The sequence below is a fragment of the Crinia signifera genome, chromosome 12 (genome assembly GCF_055691185.1).
Source record: "Crinia signifera chromosome 12, ASM5569118v1, whole genome shotgun sequence".
Lineage (NCBI taxonomy): Eukaryota > Metazoa > Chordata > Amphibia > Anura > Myobatrachidae > Crinia > Crinia signifera.
In genome coordinates this window covers 29,979,107-30,000,099 of record NC_139228.1, presented here as the reverse complement: position 1 = coordinate 30,000,099, position 20,993 = coordinate 29,979,107, and the positions used below count along the sequence as shown (strand labels likewise).

Genomic DNA, 20,993 nt, shown 5'->3' with positions numbered 1-20,993 from the left:
AGGCAGCACAGGCTGCCCCCCGGGGGTGCCAGCAGGGGACCGGGTATATTCACTACACCCGATCATGCATATGTAATGATCGGGTGAAGTGAATATATGAATATCTAATGAGCGGCTCGGCTCCGGCCCCCTGCTTACAGCACATGAATAAAAATAGCATGCCCCTCCTCAGAATAAAATTCCTGATTTTTTGACACCAAATGTAAAAAACAAAACACTTTATTTTAAAAGTTCACATTCCACTTCACCATAAAAAGATAGCGATTGCTACTCGGTGAATCATGGCGAAAAAAACCTTGAAATGTATTCGCCGTCTGGTCATTTAATAGGGTGATTCACCGTTTTTGTCAAAAATTCTCCCATGATCCTCTCTTGAGCAGCCTGAGAACCTCCCAGGCAGCAGCACCGCTGGGGTAAATGTATGAAGCTTGAAAAAGTGGTATCTATCCCCAGATAGAGAATGTTAGGTGCAAGGTGATAATCAGCTGAGATATGTAAATTGACAGATAGAAGCTGATTGGCTGATGCACATAACATTCTTTATGGCCATAGATACCGATGCGAACGGTACCGCGTGTATATAATACGCTGTATACAAGAGCCTGTGATATATACATACCCACTGCATCTTTTTAATCTTTTTTTTTTTAATTTACAAAACAAAAGCAAAAAACAACAAACAAATGCTATAGTCACAAAAGAAAAATCAGCAAAAAAAGGACAGGATGCCCACTAGAATCTTAAAAAAGACAAAAGTGTTAAGACCTGTACAAATGGAACTGTACAATTTACATATACAACTATATACACAATCTCCTTTCTTTATCCAGAGTCACAATGCGTTCAGTTACTAATTTGTCAGTAGCAGATTCTTGTTGTTTTTTTTTTTTTTTTTTGTCTTCATTAAAATAATCTAAAAGGAAAAAAAGATTTTTTTTTTTGTTCTTGGAGTGTTTTTTCTTTTCTTTTTTTTATGTTATGTATAAAGTCCACTTAAAAGTGCAAACGTTGAGCTCTCCATTGGCTGCATCCGTAATTGGTTGGATGTGATGAGGGGCAACCTCTTCTCCTTTACTCTTCATTGTACGTAGGTGTGGGCCTACACAAGGCGTCCTACTGCGACAAGACACAATAACACATCTAGATTATTTTCTTCGTTGAGTTTTAAAGCTATAGAACAGTTAGACTTTTGTGCTCATCACATATATACTAACATAGGCGCTGAGCAGTGGCAAACGCAGGAGTTTTAGAGCGGGGTTTCCAAATGTAATCCCAAATCTCCCACTCTGCAGCGCATTGGAGTAAGATTGGGAGTCTCGGGGAGTTTTAACAGCCCTGAAAATTGGTCTTTTTATACAGTGGATACTGAATGGAATACAGTATTAATATGTAACACTACAGCTGGTCTATAGTACAGGCTGTTTCAAACATTTAAATAAGATAATGATCAGGAAAGGCTTAAACATATCATAAATAAATAAATACTAAAGGGCGCAGAGTCTCCGATCTCCAGGGGTTGGTAAGTGACGTAAATAAACTGGAAAGGTGGAAAATGCATATTAACATTGAAAAATGTAAAGTAATTCAGTACTTGTTTCCTAGCACGGCCACACCGATTTGTATCGGGGTGATCTTGTCGGAAAAATCGCGTCGGTCTCATCGCATGCGATGCGACCGACCCGATTTTTACATTGAATCAAATGTGAATAGGGCCCCTGGGACCCTATTTTACATTGGATTCAATGTAAAGTAGTCCCCAGACCCCCAATTTTACCCCCTCAATGGCACCCCACGATTGACTCCAACCCGAAGCGTGGCGAGCGCAGCGGTACGCGTCCTCCGACCTTTTCATGCCCCTACTATCGACGTCGGCGTGGAGTTGAGAATATAAAGTGTGGCGAGCGTAGCGAGCCACCGAGCCCGAAGCGTGGCGAGCGAACTTCACAGGTATACGCATCCGCTCGCCACACTTTATATTCTCAACTCCACGCCGACGTCGATAGTAGGGGTATGAAAAGGTCGGAGGATGCGCACCGCCGCCCCTCGCAGGCTAGCTGCGCTCGCCACGCTTCGGGTTGGCGTCAATAGTGGGGTGACGCTCACAATGGGGTTGGTTAACTTTTTAACCATGACGGGGCCATATACAATGTGAAATGGGTCATATTGGCCCATTTCACATTGTTTGCTATGTGAGATGGACTTAATCAAGTCCATCTCATCTTGTGCCATTATAATAGCACAAGACCGACGCGATGCTCCCGATTTCAATGTTAAAAATATTTTAAAATGGAAGCCTATGGCAAAATCGCGTCCATTGCGTCGCGGGCCTTGTTAATGCACGCTACCGACGCGATGCTCCCAATTTTGCCTTTGCCTTTGAGATCGGGTCCATCGCGTCCCTTAACTTTAAGGTACACGATGGACAAGATTGTGGCCGTTCTAGGAAACAAGTACCAGTAATTCATTATGGGAACAAAAATGAATAAGCTACTTATAGGCTAAATGGAGTTATTCTAGGGAATTCTGCTGTAGAGAAGGACTTGGGGGTCATCATAGATGAAAAACTGGGTAATAGTGCACACTGCTCAAGTGCAGCAGCAAAAGAAAACCGGACACTGGCATGCATTAAAAGGGGTATGGATACATTAGATGCCAATGTGATAGTGCCTCTTTACAAGGCATTGTGAGACCACACTTGGAACGGAGGTTGAGAGGTGATATGATTAGTATGTTCAAATACAGGAATGGGAATCATATGGAACTGGGACATGATTGGTCACTAACAGGCCTATACTTAGGACACACGGGCATGTACTGAGGCTCAAGGAAAATAAATTCTGTACTGAATTAAGAAGAGGATTCTTCACCATTAGAGCAGTAACATTCTGGAACTCATTGCCGGTGGGGGAGATTACAGCAACTACTGTTAATGAATTTAAATCAAAACGGGATACATTTTTGGCCACTAAGGACTTACTCAAGACAGTAATTACATCTATAGGATTCCCTAAGTCAAATAGGTTGAACTCGATAGACTAACGTCTTTTTTCAGCCTTAATATGTTACCATGTTCTCACAATCTCTGTCCCTGCCTATGATGATTGATTCGTCCGTGCAATTTAATCAATTATTGCTTGGAAATTGGGACAATATTAGTACATTACATTTGCATCTGCGGATGTGGATGGCGATAAATCGACACCATAATGAGGAAGGAAATGACAGTGGCAGTCAGCAACAGACAAGGGGGTGGAGAATGTTCTACCATCCGCACCCCAGCTCCGCCCCCTATCGCCGAACATCGCATTCATAATTATTGCATATGCACTAACATATGCGATAATTATGGCAAAGGACAGCTCTTGCGTTAAGAGCTGTCCTTTGCGATAGAGTCAGCGGGTCCCATGGCCATGGGGACCCGGCGACTCTCCTCTCCCTCCCTTACCCGGCACTGCTGCTGCTGCGCCGGGCTCTCCTCCTCCCTGCACCCGGAAGAGGATCAGTGCAGGGAGAAGGTCACAGGTCCGGGCATCACAGCTCTGTGCTATCCAGACACAGGTGTGGGGCGATGCGGGGCGGCGGTGGGTCGGTGCGGGGCGGCGGAGGGTTGCGGTAGAAGCCCATAGGCTTCTATGGGGCATCGCCAGATTTTTCTGCCGATGCCCCCCGCCACGGTAACCCGGTGGGTGATGCGTAGTGCATCCCTAAATCATTCTGTAATCATTGCAGGCACGGTGCACCAAAGGACAAACACATGACATTATATTTATCTAACTCCATTTAGTCATTGTAAGTACACAGTACACTGTAGCTGGGTTCTTGGCTAAATAAATCCAGTAAATGTATTTAAAAAAAGAGCATTCCTATAAATGGGAAAGATGTGTATGACGTGACATGTTCTCTGTAAAAACCAGATCACTTATTAAGGGTAATAGAACTGCCCTCGCTTATAAGGGAATGGAAAGTTAGATTGGAGAACAATGTGTATCCCATTAACTACTAAGGGCGGGGATGTATCAAACTCTGGCGAGAGATAAAGCGCCCAATCAGCTGCTGTCATTTATCTAGCACAGTCTTTGAAATGAAAATTAGGAGCTGTTTGGTTGCTATAGGCAACATCTCCACTTTACAGCATACATTTTGTCACGGCATGCTAACATTTATATCTGTATTCAGGAATTGTTCTGATCTCATTCCAATACTGGTCAGTCCTGGTTATAAAACTAGAACTCTCCGTACAGTATGTGTGTAGAGTGGTTCCCAGGGAGTGAAGGTGGCATGTGTTGTGTAACGTTAGCTTCAGAGCAAGTACCTCCGATCATTGGAAGAACCAGAGACAATGGAGTCGGCACTGCTGGGCACCAGCTCTGACAGGGGCACTCTGATCCATTGCCTCTGGTGAGCTGCCTCCAGTTTCTGTGCATCAACCACTATGTGTTGCACTGTTTGTCCATACTATATGTGTATTTGTGGCTATGTGGCTGTCTGTGCACATACTGTATGTACTGTATGTCTGTAGCAGCGTTGCCGACTTTCAAAAAATCCTCGCCGGGAGAAGCCCGGAGAGGAATCTTGCATTACGAGTTTTGGGGGCGGGGGCTTAATGGTGACGTCATTAAGCCCCGTCCCCATTACGGCAAATAGCCGAAATACCTGATATCCATGGAGGGGGCGGGGCTAAAATGACACGATTGTGCCGTTTTAGCTCCGCCCCCTCCCCTGAGACCCGCGGATTGCGGCATATAAATGCCGCGATCAGGGGGCTCAGTGGGGGTCCACCTGATTCCGGGAGGGTTGCCCACCCTTCCGGGGGCCGGGAGGAAGGACCCGATTTTCGGGAGACTCCCGCAAATTCCGGGAGGGTTGGCAACCCTGGTCTGTAGGTGTATAGGTGGATGTCTGGATACAGATGCCAACAGCATTCCGACTGCCTTCAGAAGACCGATGGATGAACCCCGTAAGGATCAGACAGCCGGCATCCCCAGTGGAGACTATGCGGGGTGGGTTAGGATCAAACCAAGGATTAGGTTTGGGCACTATTGGGGGAACTTAGAGTTAGGCTGTGGGGAGGGGAAGGTTAGTGTTAGGCTATGGAGAACGGGGGTTAAGCTGCAGAGCGGGGAGATGGGTTAGGTACTAGCGGGAGGGTCAGGCTGCGGGTGGGGAAGGCTAAGGCTGCTAGAAGGGAACGTTAGGTGGGGAAGTATACTTATTTGCTCCATGTTGGGATTCCATCTGTATATATCCCATTTATATACTGTATGTGACTGTGTGTGTGTAAGTGTCTGTCTGATTATGTGGCTCTGTTTGCGAATAATGGGGGTCATTCTGATCTATTTGGATGGGGCCGAATTCGGCCCTGTTCCGATGGTTGATGGACTGCACATGCGCACGGTCTTTTGAGCATATGTGCAAGTCCACTGTGCGAACTGCAGTGCATGCAATGGAGTAGTGCATGCGGATGAGGGGACGGGTGTCAGCCATGGAAATGCTGGTTGTTCCCATTGGATTGTGGGTGGGAGGAGGTGTGCTGGGGGCGGGTGACTGATGTCACATGACGTCAGCCACATGCCCTGTATTCGGCCGGAAGCCTGCAGATATAAGTCAGTATCAGTGACGTGCGGTGAGGTTTGTGGTTGGTGAGGCACTGGCTTAGTGGAGCCAGTGCCGCCAGGCTCTGTGGGGAGCATTGGGTTCGGGCTGTTTCTGCACTGACAGGCAGGTGCGGTAGCTGCCCCCTGCATAAGCAGCAGAGACCTGGCAGAGCAGCTCCTGGACCCAGCGCTCGGCAAAGACCCATCTTCGCTGGCTCCACCAAGCCTCCACCTTTTCACTTAAAAAAAAAAAAAAACATGCAGCCAAATGTACTAACTAGCCTCTTAAGCAGGGCTGGGCAATTGCGGCCCTCCAGATGTTGATGAACTACACATACCAGCATGCCTTGCATCAGTTTCAGCATGGCCACATAGCAAAACTAATGCAAAGCATCCTGGGATGTGTAGTTCATCTGGAGGGCCGCAATTGCCCAGCCCTGCTCTGAAGGGACAGACTTGTGTGTGTGTAAAGTGACAGAGGTGTGTGTTTGTGTAAAGTGACAGAGGTGTGTATGGTTTCTGTGTGTTTGTGTAATATAAGTATTTTTTTAAATGAAGTACTAGCCTTTGGGTTCAGTGGCTGTGGGGGTGATGGCCGAACTCTGAGGTTTTTTTTAAAAGGTCAATCAATGCATGGTTTTGCAACTGAGTTCAGCCAGCACCCCGCACAGCCAATAAACTCAGAGGCCAGTACATTGGGCCAATATACTTAATTTAAAAAACACACAGAAACAGTGCACACCTCTGTCACTTTACACAAACACACACCTGTCACTTTACACACATACAGATACACACCTCTGTCACAACACAAACACACATGTCTGTCTCTTAACACAAACACAAATAAACCTACAGTATGCCACTTTAAAAAAAAAAACACAGCCCCCACCCTCCACAATTGCCAAACACAAATTACCGTTTAGCCCAGGCACCGCTTACATGGATACCCAGGCAGCAGCGTCCCGTCCCAGACAGTAATGTGGAGCAGAGCATGTGCCGGTGCCTGGTGGCCAGATACAGCGGGAGCTGGCGGCTCGGCTCAGCCCTGGTCAGTCATTGGATACTGACCAGGGACGTGCAGTCAGGGGAGGCAGAGGCATACCGGGGCGGCAGAGGCATACCGGGGCAGCAGGCAGCATGGCAGCAGTGACCGCAGCGTCCCGTCCCGGACAGTAATGGGGAGCAGAGCATCTGCCTGTGCCTGGTGGCCAGATACAGCGTGAGCTGGCGGCTCGGCTCAGCCCAGCTCCGCCCCCCACACCCGGCAATACAAGTCAGCAATACTGCAGCAATACAGTGCAGCGGTTGCACGGCTCGTCCACCTTTAAAAACACTTAAGCAGCACCTCACCTATAGAAGAGCCAGGGTTCAGGGACGTGCTTTCTGCCTTTATGAAAGCTGCCCCTGTCACTGAGACAGCACCACTGTGCCCAATCACAGTGGACAGGGGCGTGCTTTCATATAGGCAGAAAGCACGTCCCTAAACCCTGGCTCTTCTATAGGTGAGGTGCCGCTTAAGTGTTTTTAAAGGTGGACGAGCCGTGCAACCGCTGCACTGTATTGCTGCAGTATTGCTGACTTGTATTGCCGGGTGTGGGGGGCGGAGCTGGGCTGAGCCGAGCCGCCAGCTCACGCTGTATCTGGCCACCAGGCACAGGCAGATGCTCTGCTCCCCATTACTGTCCGGGACGGGACGCTGCGGTCACTGCTGCCATGCTGCCTGCTGCCCCGGTATGCCTCTGCCGCCCCGGTATGCCTCTGCCTCCCCTGACTGCACGTCCCTGGTCAGTATCCAATGACTTATATTTGCGTGCCCTGGAGAAATCATTCGATGATTGCCAACCATAACATTATTTATTGTGCTGCGGGCACATGCGAGGGGATACGGCGGCAGTGGGGCAGGTCCTCTGGTACTCGGTAACCTGAGAGCTTTGCAGCTTACTGGATCAACCAGAATCAGAGCCAGTGTGTGTGTGTGTGTGTATGCGAGTGTGTATATGTGGCTATTTCTGTGACTGTGTGAGAGTTGGGGGGGGGGGGGGCGGCACACACCATTGTCTATTTCCCCACCGGGTGTCTGCTGTGAACTTACGCCCTTGGCTCTGATACAAAGACACTGTGGTGCTGTATGCTTTGTATCACAGTAATGTATTGCACACTGGCTTTTTACTCATTACTTACTGAAAGGATTAGATCCCGGTCTCCTTCCAGGAGGAAAACTGCCAGCAGCGGAACCTGCAAATAAAGAATAGCATTGTATTAAAACGACATAATATATTTGTGAGCAAACTTATATTGTAATCTTTCCATTGCAGATATTTGTGATAATGAGAAATGAATTATCGTCGGCATACATAATGGAGGTCATTCTGGTTCACACGCAAAGCTGCGACAAATTTGACTTTGTCAGGATAAAAAAAAAAGGCAACTTTTTCCCAGTGGGCATAGAGGGAGAGTATAACAGTGCACCGAGTGCAGCGGAACACTTTTGCGGTGTCCATCAACATTTAAAATAAAAAAGGTAATTAATAGAATAACCGTTATAAAACACATTGGCCCCCATTTTAATAGAACATGCATTCACCCTGCAGTAATAAACATGGTAGTAGTAATTCCATACACTGTGCCACACAGGAATACCACCATAAAGTCCACCACAGTACTGCCACCACACACTATCCCCCATGGGAATGCCACCACAAACTATCCCCCATAGGAATGCCACCGCACACTGTCCCGGGTGTGGTATGGGGCTCCGACAGTGGGGATCCTGACAGTCAGTATCCCGACTGCCAGTGCTCCAACAGGGGGGTGAGCACAAAGAAGCCCCTTGCGGGCTTGCTGCACTCACCATGCTGCTGCCCCAGTGGTTCTCTACGCTTGCCACAGGTGCTATTCTCCCTCTATGGGGGTCGTGAACCCCCACAAGGTAAAATAGCCCTTGTGAGTTGGGATCCCCCATGTCAGAGCACCGGCAATCAGGATCCCAACTGTCGGAGCATCATCCGGCACCCCACTGTCCCACACAGGAATACCACCACAAAGTCCCCATAATATTGCCACCGCACACTGTCCCCCAAAGTACTGCCACCGCACAATGTCCCCCACAGGAATGCCACCACAAAAAACAGTCCCCCACAGGAATGACATTCCTGGGGGGGGGGCAGTGTGTGCAGTGGCATTACACTATGGGGGACGGAGTGCGGTGGCAGCATTGTGGGGGACGGTGTGCGCTGGCAACACTGTGGGGGACGGTGTGCGCTGGCAACTCTGTAGGGGACAGTGTGCACTGGCAGCACTGTGGGGGACGGAGTGCTGTGGCAGCACTGTGGGGGACGGAGTGCGGTGGCAGCACTGTGGGGGACGGTGTGCGCTGGCAACACTGTGGGGGACGGTGTGCGCTGGCAACTCTGTAGGGGACGGTGTGCACTGGCAACACTGTGGGGGACGGTGTGCGCTGGCAACACTGTGGGGGAGAGAGTGCGTAGGCAGCACTGTGAGGGACTGTGTGTGCACACGGTCCCCCACAGGAAAGCCGCCACCCTTGGTCTCCCACAGGAATGCTTCCACACACTGACCCCCATAGTACTGCTATCACACTGACCCCCATAGTAATGCCACTGTACATAGCAACATCCCATGTGTAATAAAACTCCCAGCTTAGTTAATTTCCCCCATAGACTTGTAATTACTATAAAAAAGTTGTTTTTATACTACTGTATAAAAAGGATTTAAAAAAAAATACACAAAACAGAATGAAATTGACATATATATTTATCACAAAATACACTTTAAGAAGAATATTATCTTGTCAATTAAACTGTATTCCACATACACTTTCTTGTACAGTCGGGAGTCCGACAGTCATTACTCAGACGTCCGAATCCTGACTGCACAGCGGGGGGAGCGCAATTAAGCCCCTTGCAGGCTCGCTGCGCTCGCCACGCTTTTCTCCCATTTTATTCTCCCTCTATGGGGGTCGTGGACCCCCACGAGGGAGCAGTCGGGATTCCGACGTCGGAGTAATGACTGTCGGAATCCCGACTGTTGGGGAGCCGTCCAGCACCCCTTGTAGAGGAATACAGAGATATAATCTGTAATTGTGTTCGGAAGGCCCTGCTGTGACGCACTTGGCTAGAGAACACTAGGACCCTGCTGAATGTCTTACCCTGCTTTTGCCCTTACAGAACATTTTTTAAAGTGCCCCTGAATGTCACAGCAAGTACCCTCTGGGGATACTAGTATCCCAATTTGAGAACCACTCTTTTAGAATATTTTTACAGTGCAGTTATTCAAAATTTCACTAGATGGCAGCAAAACATTGTATGTGAGGACAGTACCAGCTCTACAGTGTATAACTGGTACAACATACACTCACTCAATGGTCTCATCTAGTTGTACTGTATGTAGCATAAGGGACCTTGTCTATGGCTGTGCTTCTCATCTGTATGCTCACATGTGGTAATACTGATCAGTTGAAGGTTGCGATAACACAAATATGAGCTTTATTAACATGATATAATGTAAACCGGACCAGCTACAATCTGTTTGTGACTGATTAGCTCTGTTTTCGGTTACTGTTATAATGATGACTACATGCTAAGGCATTAACCCATAACATGGAAAAATTACCACTAGGCGCTCGATATAGAAATAATGAATGTGTTCAAAATTACACATTATTTTATTAAACATATATCATCTACAAAATACACTTTAATAATAAATAAATAAAAATGAAAAACAATGAATAATAAATTGATAAAATGTTGCCCCTAGGCAATTAGCTAGCACTCAATTGGTCAAAAAAATCAACCAATTATAAAGGCAGGACGCTAAGAATTTGTGCAGACCCAGTGGTCCGGTTTTGAGTTCCCATAATTAACCCATAACATGCTGGCTACCACGGAGAGAGATACAAAATACAAAACCAGATGCTCCAATCACAGAGCCCAATGCTGCTATCGAACAGGTGGGCTGCTCCTTAAGAGTGATGTAATAAAAATAAGAGAAGGGAGCACAAATGGAAGAAATATTATATGTGATATATTAAGTGAATGACGAGTGTACTTGATAAAATATAGGGCCTTATTTAGACCTCTGCTCTGCACAATTCCGGAGCCTGGTGCTACTCTGCAGATGGCTTGTGAAAATCACGACGATCGGCATCTAGCTGCAATTCAGTCGCAACTCGCTCACCAGCAAATGATTCCCCAGGCTGCACATAACGCAGAACCTACTACACCTGTGCGACAGAGACAGGCTGATCGGGGCTGGAGCGGACGTCAGACACCCTCCCTGAAAATGCCTGGGTACGCCTGTGTTTTCCCTGACACTCCCAGATAATGTCCGGTCACCACCCACAAACGCTGGCTTTCTGTCAACCAGCGGCTGACTGCAATCGGTCCCCATAATGATAAATGGTTACAGCGCAAATTCGCACTCGATCAGGTCTGAATAACCCCCAAAGTGATAAAAAAATAAGAGACACTTGCATACTATACTAGATACAATGCATCTCGCATTAAGTAACCAGATATTTTGTTTCTTTGTGGCATAATGTTCAAATTTTTATATTTTTTAAATTTTGCTGGTGTCAGCTGTGCATATAAAAGAAGAGTTTTATGATTTGAAAATTTTGAAATATATTAAAGTATCCCTCTGTACCCTACACTAAGCACCTGACCCCTCTATACCCCACACTACCTGCCCGAGTCCTCTATACACTACACTACCTGCCCGAGTCCTCTATACACTACACTACCTGCCCGAGTCCTCTATACACTACACTACCTGCCCGAGTCCTCTATACCCCACACTACCTGCCGAGTCCTCTGTACCCTACACTACCTGCCGAGTCCTCTGTACCCCACACTACCTGCCCAAGTCCTCTATACACTACACTACCTGCCGAGTCCTCTGTACCCTAAACTACCTGCCCGAGCCCTCTATACACTACCTGCCCGAGCCCTCTGTACCCTACACTACCTGCCCGAGTCCTCTATACACTACACTACCTGCCGAGTCCTCTGTACCCTACACTAAACACCTGACCCCTCTATACCCCACACTACCTGCCAAGTCCTCTGTACCCTACACTACCTGCCGAGTCCTCTATACCCTACCTGCCCGAGTCCTCTATACACTACACTACCTGCCGAGTCCTCTGTACCCTACACTACCTGCCCGAGTCCTCTATACACTACACTGTCTGCCGAGTCCTCTGTACCCTACACTACCTGCCGAGTCCTCTGTACCCTACACTACCTGCCGAGTCCTCTGTACCCTACACTACCTGTCGAGTCCTCTGTACCCTACACTACCTGCCCGAGTCCTCTGTACCCTACACTACCTGCCCGAGCCCTCTATACACTACCTGCCCGAGCCCTCTGTACCCTACACTACCTGCCCGAGCCCTCTGTACCCTACACTACCTGCCCGAGTCCTCTATACCCCACACTACCTGCCGTGTCCTCTGTACCCTACACTACCTGCCCGAGCCCTCTATACACTACCTGCCCGAGCCCTCTGTACCCTACACTACCTGCCCGAGCCCTCTGTACCCTACACTACCTGCCCGAGTCCTCTATACCCCACACTACCTGCCGTGTCCTCTGTACCCTACACTAAACGCCCGAACCCTCTATACCCAAGGGCATAAATACCATAGGTGCAAGGCGTGCAGCTGCTATGGGCCCAGAGCTGAAGGGGCCCATCATTACTGTCCAAGTAATATGTTTTACATACATTTATCACCATCAGTCGCTAAATAGGGGGCCCTTACAAACTTTTGCTATGGGGGCCTATGAATATCTAGTTACACCCCTGTCTATAAGCTACACTACCTGCCGAGTCCTCTATACACTACACTACCTGCCCGAGTCCACTATACAGTACACTACCTGCCCGAGTCCTCTATACACTACACTACCTGCCCGAGTCCTCTGTACCCTACACCAGGGGTAGCCAACTCCAGTACTCGAGAGCTACCAACAGTTCACGTTTTCCAGCTCACCTCACAGGTGCACAGGTGCACTCATTACTGACTGACATTTTAAAAGATCAACAGGTGGAGCTAAATACTTCACTTGTGATTCTGTGAGGAAACATGGAAAACGTGCACTGTTGGTAGCTCTTAAAGCCTGAAGTTAGCTACCCCAGCACTACCTGCCTGAGTCCTCTGTACCCTAAACTACCTGCCTGAGCCCTCTATACACTACACTACCTGCCCGAGTCCTCTGTACCCTACACTACCTGCCCGAGCCCTCTGTACCCTAAACTACCTGCCCGAGTCCTCTGTACCCTACACTACCTGCCCGAGCCCTCTTTACACTACACTACCTGCCCGAGTCCTCTATACACTACACTACGTGCCCGAGTCCTCTATACACTACACTACCTGCCCGAGCCCTCTATACACTACACTACCTGCCCGAGCCCTCTATACACTACACTACCTGCCCGAGCCTTCTATACACTACCTGCCCGAGCCCTCTGTACCCTACACTACCTGCCCGAGCCCTCTTTACACTACACTACCTGCCCGAGTCCTCTATACACTACACTACGTGCCCGAGTCCTCTATACCCTACACTACCTGCCCAAGCCCTCTATACACTACACTACCTGCCCGAGCCCTCTATACACTACACTACCTGCCCGAGCCCTCTATACACTACCTGCCCGAGCCCTCTGTACCCTAACACTACCTGCCCGAGCCCTCTGTACCCTACACTACCTGCCCGAGCCCTCTGTACCCTACACTACCTGCCCGAGCCCTCTGTACCCTACACTACCTGCCCGAGCCCTCTGTACCCTACACTACCTGCCTGAGCCCTCTGTACCCTACACTACCTGCCCGAGCCCTCTGTACCCTACACTACCTGCCCGAGTCCTCTGTACCCTACACTAAACGCCCGAACCCTCTATACCCAAGGGCATAACTACCATAGGTGCAAGGCGTGCAGCTGCTATGGGCCCAGAGCTGAAGGGGCCCATCATTACTGTCCAAGTAATATGTTTTACATACATTTATCACCATCAGTCGCTAAATAGGGGGCCCTTACAAACTTTTGCTATGAATATCTAGTTACACCCCTGTCTATAAGCTACACTACCTGCCGAGTCCTCTATACACTACCTGCCCGAGTCCTCTGTACCCTACACTACCTGCCCGAGCCCTCTATACACTACACTATACACAAAATTACACAAAAGTATCCCTCTGTACCCTACACTACCTGCCCGAGCCCTCTGTACCCTACACTACCTGCCCGAGCCCTCTGTACCCTACACTACCTGCCCAAGTCCTCTATACACTACGTGCCCGAGACCCTCTATTCCCTGTGCCCAAAGCATGGCAAGCGCAATGAGCCAGGTGAGGGACGCGGTGCACCGATACGATGTCCACGTTGACAAAAAAGTGAAAAACTCATGTCGACTTTTTGACTGTCAACCTTTTCATTGTCGACCTAATGCTTGTGTTGACCTTTTGACCCTGTACACCTTAGGCATGTTGACCTTAAGTGGTTGACCCAATGTATGTCGACCTTAATAGTGTCACCCTAACAACCATATAACCCTCTGAGCAGAGCAGTGGCAAAGAAGGGGGGACTCCCAACTGCCCTACCCACCCACCGCTGGACACTGCCAACCCCAGGCAGGACGTGGTGATGTGTCATAACATTGGGAAGTTCCAGTAAAAATTGGGACAGTTGTGAGGTATTTTTAATTGCATAGGTAATACATCCCTCCCAACTTTGAAAAAAAAATTGGGTGCTTGTGTATTATCACGAGTTCCATCGCAGGGCATTGTACAACCAAAAATCGCATTGCATGCGATGTGACGCGATTGGACCAGATTTTTAATTGTACAGGCACCCAGATGCCTGATTCCTATGTTAAATGCCCCCCCAGACCCGATTTTAGATTGTACACCCACCCTGATGGGTAATGACTATGTTAAATGCCCCCCCATTGTTAACGCCACTCCACTATCAACGGCAACCCGAAGCGTGGCGAGCGCAGCGTGCCCGCGAGGGGCGGCGGTACACGTCCTCCGACCTTTTCATACCCCACTATCCACGTCGGCGTGGAGTTGATTTTATATAGTGTGGCGAGCGCAGCGAGGGGATGCGTAATAACTTGGGGAGTAATGCGCGTCCCCTCACAGGGCTCGCCTCGCTGCGCTCGCCACACTATATAAAATCAACTCCACGCCAACGTGGATAGTGGGGTATGAAAAGGACGGAGGACGCGTACTGCCGCCGCTCGCCACGCTTCGGGTTGGCGTTGATAGTGGGGTGGCGTTAACAATGGGGGGGGGGGGGTATTTAACATACTCATTACCGGGTGTGGCTTTGGGTGGAGGGGTGTCGGAGGATACGGGTAAGCACCGCTGTGCTTCACGTCATGCAGTGTTGTGCTGAATATACAATTTTGTACCAGTGACTATGCAGCAAATAAAATAAATAAACGCCCAGCCAATCCGCTCCTAACTGTCTTTTTAAACAGTATTACATGACATTTAGGGGTTGATTGGCTGGGCAATTTTCACTCTTTAAAACCCTCGCATTTATCTCTTATTAAGGCTTCATACATCAGCCCTATGTATGTACTGTAGCTACGATGGGACGAAGGGGTAAATGTATGAAACAGTGTGAGTGGCGAAGTTGCTCATGGCAACCAATCTGGCATTGAAGAAACATTTATAATTTGCAAATTATACAGAGCAGCTGTTGTCATGGGAAACTTCTCCTCTGGCTCACTTCTCCTCCATTATCACTGCTTCATACATTTACCATAGTGACACTATATGATGTAGGGACAAGTACGGTTGTTTGTAAATCGCTGTAATGACGGAGCATCTACTCCAGGGCTGGGCAACACCGGCCCTCCAGATGTTGATGAACTACACATCCCAGCATGCCTTGCATCAGTTTCAGCATGGCCACATAGCAAAACTAATGCAAAGAATCCTGGGATGTGTAGTTCATTAACATCTGGAGGGCCGGAGTTGCCCAGCCCTGATCTACGCGGTGCCCTGCTTCTCACGCCCTATGAGGAGAGGTATGAAGACGCCTGTAATGATTTCAGCTATTGCTTCAATATATACGGTCACCATTACTGGTCACTATGATGAATACAAATGTTTGCCAGACCTATTTTGACAAATTCACTTGGCACTCCTGGTAGAGGTTCTACTACAGAATAACATGGGATATAATGGGACTCTGTAATGTGGTACCTGGATCTTTACGGACACCTAGACAGCCTTTGAGCTCCACGAGTGAGATGGATTTGTCCTTGTTTAGGTCACAGTAGTCGGTGAATTTCCTGCCGCATTTCTTAGGTTTGGCTTTCTTCTTTACATATCTCTTGAAGGGTTTCATTTCTTTCTTATTGATATCCTCGCTGGCATTGCTGTCAAGCTGGCTGAAATACCAGAGAACTACACGTTCCTCCAGTGTGTGGGTGGGGTCTGGTTCTGAGAATCTGGAACACAAGGTCACCAGGATTAATTAGCCTGATCCCACTGGGAATGACTGGTTACTGGAAGTAGGATACGGTAAGCTAGGGATGACCATCGATGATTAGAAATCCTTGATGGTTTATGACTAATGTTGAATAATTTTGACATTGATGGTGGGAAACCATCTGGTTCTCCACCATCTATGTCAAGCTTCAACAAATAGTTTAATTTTGCTTTTTTTCCACCAAGGGGCCGGAACGCGGAGCATAGCTCCGCCCCTGACACCCATGAAGCCCCGTCCCTGTATTTTGATTGGCCAACAGGCCAATCAATCCAAAACAATGGTTGACCGTCGTTATGTAAAAACATTGATGGTCATCCATTGCATAGTTATACACTCTCAATGGCCAGTTGCACTTTTGCCATCGATGGCAAAGGAAATGATGGCCATCCCTAGGTTATGCTAATCACAGTTATGGGCTCAAATGGTTTTCTATTGGGTAATGTCAGTTCCTGCTGGTTTCCTGCCCATCAAATCTGATTGTTCCAAAACCTATTTGGGCTGTACCCATAGATTGCAGTAAATGATGATTGGAAGTTTGATGGCAATCACCCACAACAAGTTTGATGGACATTCATTCAGTGCCATGCTGAGCAACAATCCATCTGTAGTGAGGCTAACGCAGGTAATCATATATGAGGTAGATGTACTAAACCTTGTATAGTTAAAAACCAGCCAATGATTTCCAGTTGTTTTTCAAACACAGCCTGCAACATGGCTGGTGGGAGCTGATTGGTCAAACTGCTAGAAAAACAAGCAATTGGCATTGGGCCAGATGCACTAAGCTTCAAAAGTGATAAAATGGAGAGTGACAAACAGCCAGCCAATCAGCTCCTGCCTGACATTTTTCAAACACAGTCTGTGACATGGTAGGTAGGAGCTGATTGGCCGGCTGTATGTGGCCCACTATCTGAAAGGGGATGTAATCGCTCTCCGTAAATTCAAAGGGAATATTATGTATGCATAGGAGTGTACACATTTCTGCTATCTAGAGTTCTAATATGTCTTTATTCCTTCTGAATACCGTCATGTCATAAAGGTTACTCAGCATACAGCACTGACACAGTAATACAGGTCTGTGCGTTACCACTTACAGCCTAAGGGGGATGGAAGACGCACTTAAAGAGCCCTGATTTTCAGTTTCCCTTAAAAGCCATAAAACTAGAATTCTTGGGAGTCCTTTGCGATAAATGTGACCACAACACGCTGCTCTACAACTCGTCTCTGGATGCCCAACCATACAAGCGCCGTGACTCAGACAAGTTAAGCAGTCTCAGAGAATGTCTCATGACAAGGTGTTACTAAAGGTGGCTGCTGGGTTTTGGTGAATATAATTTATGTTTTAATATTTCAGGGATTTTTGTGCACCTGTGAACCCGTGGCCCAGCTTAAATTTAATGACTGACCTGCCGCCTGTTGCTGGGAATGCCGAGTTGATTGCCTGTACCATGTCTGTGGTCAGAGCGTCCAGTAAACTCGTGATGAATTCCAGCTTCTTCCCATCAGGGCAACCTATGAGAGAAAAACTCATCAGGGAACAATTGTTTACATGGATTTCTTTATAAGCCAGGCATGGCCAAACGATGGCTCTCCAGCTGTTGTGAAACGTCAAGTCCCATCATGCCTTGCCACAGTTTTTTGCTATGAGGGAATGTTAAAACTATGGCAAGGCATGCTGGGATGTGTAGTTTCACAACAGCTGGAGGGCCGCAGTTTGGAAATGCCTGGTGTACACTGTATGTGACTCGCCGCCAAACATAAATCCGCTTCTAAGCGTGTATAGTGGCACATCTTGATTTTCAGTTCTGCTTACTACTGAAAGAGCTGTGGATTGTGTCTCGAGGGGTTAAAGAATGCTGCTCATGTCAGCCAGCAGGCCTGATGCTTAGTAGCACAAGAAAAGAAAAAAAAACCTGCGCGGTCCATAAGTTACGCAGACAGCTGAAATGAAAAGCATCTGTGTTCCCTTATGCTCTGTTCTCAATCTCTGCTCATTGTTGGAGAATCTGACCTTCTTATATGGATTAGGCTTTAGTCAGAGAAAAATAAACGGAGAGGGGGCTAAGGACTCCATGCAGAATTACCTGGCCGACTCTTTCCGGTTACAGGCGCATGATAGAAACCAAATGGGACGTTTGTACTTCCAATAGACGACGTCTAATGACCTTGGGTCCGATTCAGACCGGATCACAAGGCCGCAAATGTGCAGCGCCCAGCGATCAGGTAGACGCTGCCCCGCTATAGTGAAAGCCCGCCTTGTGAATTCATTTGTACACCGTGCAAATGGATGTGTATGGCTAGCGAAGACTTCAAAGCCGTGCAAAAATGTCCATTCATAAGATGCTCACCAACAGTGGTGGCTCCAGCTTGGAATGGCAGTTGGTGGAGCTCCCCTATATAAATTTTTGAACTGTGCTGCAGCTCCGCCTCTTAATCCGCCACTGGTCGCCATTCATTGAAGACTGAGTAGCCAGAGAGTTACAATGAAATCAGCCTGATCGAGGCTGGAGCTGACATCACACCCTCCCCTAACAGGCTTTGGCATGCCGACACTCCCAGCATTTTTCCCCGTCATTTCTAGCGGTTTCCTTTCCACTCCCACTAAACAGCCGGTTGTCATCCCCAGGTGACGGCTTCCTGTCCATCACCTTTTGAACGGCTAGTGACAAAAAAAAAAAGTATTACCCTTTCATAACAGCGAGGCATTGCCCACATGCATGGATTCCGACATCAGGGTTTCAAATCACAACCCGTTATGTTCAACCACATACTATAATAAAGAGGATATAACCGCTTTCCATTATTTATTTATTCCCAGTTTCTTACATAGCGCACACATATTCCGCAGCGCTATATAAGAAACACTCACATCAGTCCCTGCCCCAGTGGAGCTTACAATCTATATTCCCTACCACATGCACACACACACACACACACACACAGACATTCTAGGGTTAATTTGTTGGGAGCCAATTAACCAACCAGTATATTTTTGGATTGTGGGAGGAAACCGGAGTACCCGGAGGAAACCCACGCAATCAGAGAATATACAAACTCCGCACAGTTTTACTCCCAACTGTACATTGACCCCAATCTCTACTTTTACTAACACATGGGCATTATGGCCCTTTCCCAATTCCTTAATATTACCCAAAATGTAACCCTGTGGCAGTCTATGTAAAACACCACACAAGTAACACAAGCTTACATCGGGCTGCTTATTTATACTGAAGTACACACAGCCCAGACTAAACCTGTCCAACGCAACCTTGAGCTGAAAATCTGTTTTAAGCAATACAAATGATCCAAGCGAAGACCGGATTAGCCATGAGCAGGGCCCTGAAACGTATAATTCAGCATGGACAATCTCTTATTCCAAACAAGCCTTTCCAGATACATTTCTCCTATGCAGAGTTCATGAAATGACTTGTGGACTCCAGGTGTTTGAGGTTAGAAACTGTCAAAGACTTGCCAAGACAAACGGAGGAAAATGTATAAGATTTAAGAAAGACTGTGAAATCAATTATATATGTTGCTGCCAGTAACTATGCAGATAATGTAACAACTCAATTTATCCTATATTGATATAAATGTTACAGGGATCTGTTTATTTTACTCCTACTACTAAATGGGGAAGAAGCCAGATCTTACAATCACTTCTGCTGAAACCTTGGCCGCTGTGCACAGAAACGAAATTCTATAAATTACAGCGCTGTCCCCACCTATTCCAATTTATCCTCGTGCGCAGATCTGAAACAAATTCTAGCTCCTATATAAATGTAAGCGTTTAAGGATTACCGACAGACAGCTTGGAGTGTGTTTTACCCTTAATTTATATTACACATTAAGAAAATGCAGTCCTCTAAACGAGAATATTTAATCGTTCACAGAAGATCTGATGTAATGTATAATATTGAATTTTCAATATTTTTGCCAGAGCTCTCACGTGGATGCTACATCCACGCGGCCCCAATGTAAAGTATGTGTGTCCCCAAACCCACTGTGCATCATAGAAAAAAAAACAGTGCTACTGGCCTTAACATCTTGATTTAACCGTTTGAGTGCCAAGTGAATTTGTTAAAATAGGTGTGAAAATTGCCAAGCAAACGTTTTTATTCATCATAATGACCTGTAATGTTACTTTATATAGGAAATATAATCTTTTATTACACAACATTGTTTTTATTTGAATTGATATAACGAATGTGAGCAACGCTGGATATTTTTACTTGATATTTTGAACATTTCTCACAGATGTTGGTGTGGTACACCGGAGAAGATCGGCCAGTAACCCTCTGTATTACCTTGATGCTGGAGCTGAATAGACGTCTTCTTTCTTCAGGGCGGCTGAGACAATAAACAGGCTGAGGATATGCTTCAAGGGTGTTTATTAGTCGGAATACCTGTAGTCTGCGGTGGGTAACCAACTTACTTGTCACAGGGAAAACACTCACAACAATGTAACAGCATAGATTTGACACACAAACAACATCAATATCGCCTCAAATAAAGTGCGTAACAGTTAGGTAAACCCGCACAATTATACTCCAATACTTCGGTTAGACTCCGTTACTTCAGAAAAGGTCCTCTCGCCGTGACTGGTTCACATGAGCGCTGTTAAGTTACGTGCAGGAGGCACAGATGCTATTTTGCGTGGGCAAACCCAAATCCACACTCGGATGTGAATCAGCCTGACAACTTGAGGAATACTCTAGCACTTTTCTGTACCTTACAGTATAAATCACTTCAACATTAAATCACGTATACAGTGCAAACAGTATAAATCACTTTAGCATTAAATCACATATATAGTGCAAACAGTATAAACCACTTTAACATTAAACCACAACAGTGTCACGTGACT

General features: G+C 47.1%; 1 protein-coding gene across 9 annotated transcripts in view; it reads right to left on the bottom strand.

The window, feature by feature from the left end:
• Nucleotides 1-532: 532 nt before the first annotated feature.
• SMOC1 (SPARC related modular calcium binding 1) overlaps nt 533-20,993 on the bottom strand; it is a 206,915-nt gene continuing 186,454 nt past the window's right edge. For 5 of the 9 annotated variants that reach the window (XM_083167351.1, XM_083167350.1, XM_083167349.1 and 2 more), the window contains 4 exons: nt 17,536-17,641; nt 15,844-16,091; nt 7,779-7,832; nt 536-1,116 (listed from right to left, as the gene is read on the bottom strand). In XM_083167351.1, the coding sequence (XP_083023477.1) occupies nt 1,100-1,116; nt 7,779-7,832; nt 15,844-16,091; nt 17,536-17,641 (425 nt within the window). In that variant the 3' untranslated portion in view covers nt 536-1,099. Of the gene's footprint in view, nt 1,117-7,778; nt 7,833-15,843; nt 16,092-17,535; nt 17,642-20,993 lie in introns of all 9 variants that reach the window. The other 4 variants (XM_083167348.1, XM_083167347.1, XM_083167343.1 and 1 more) reach the window with 2 other exon arrangements.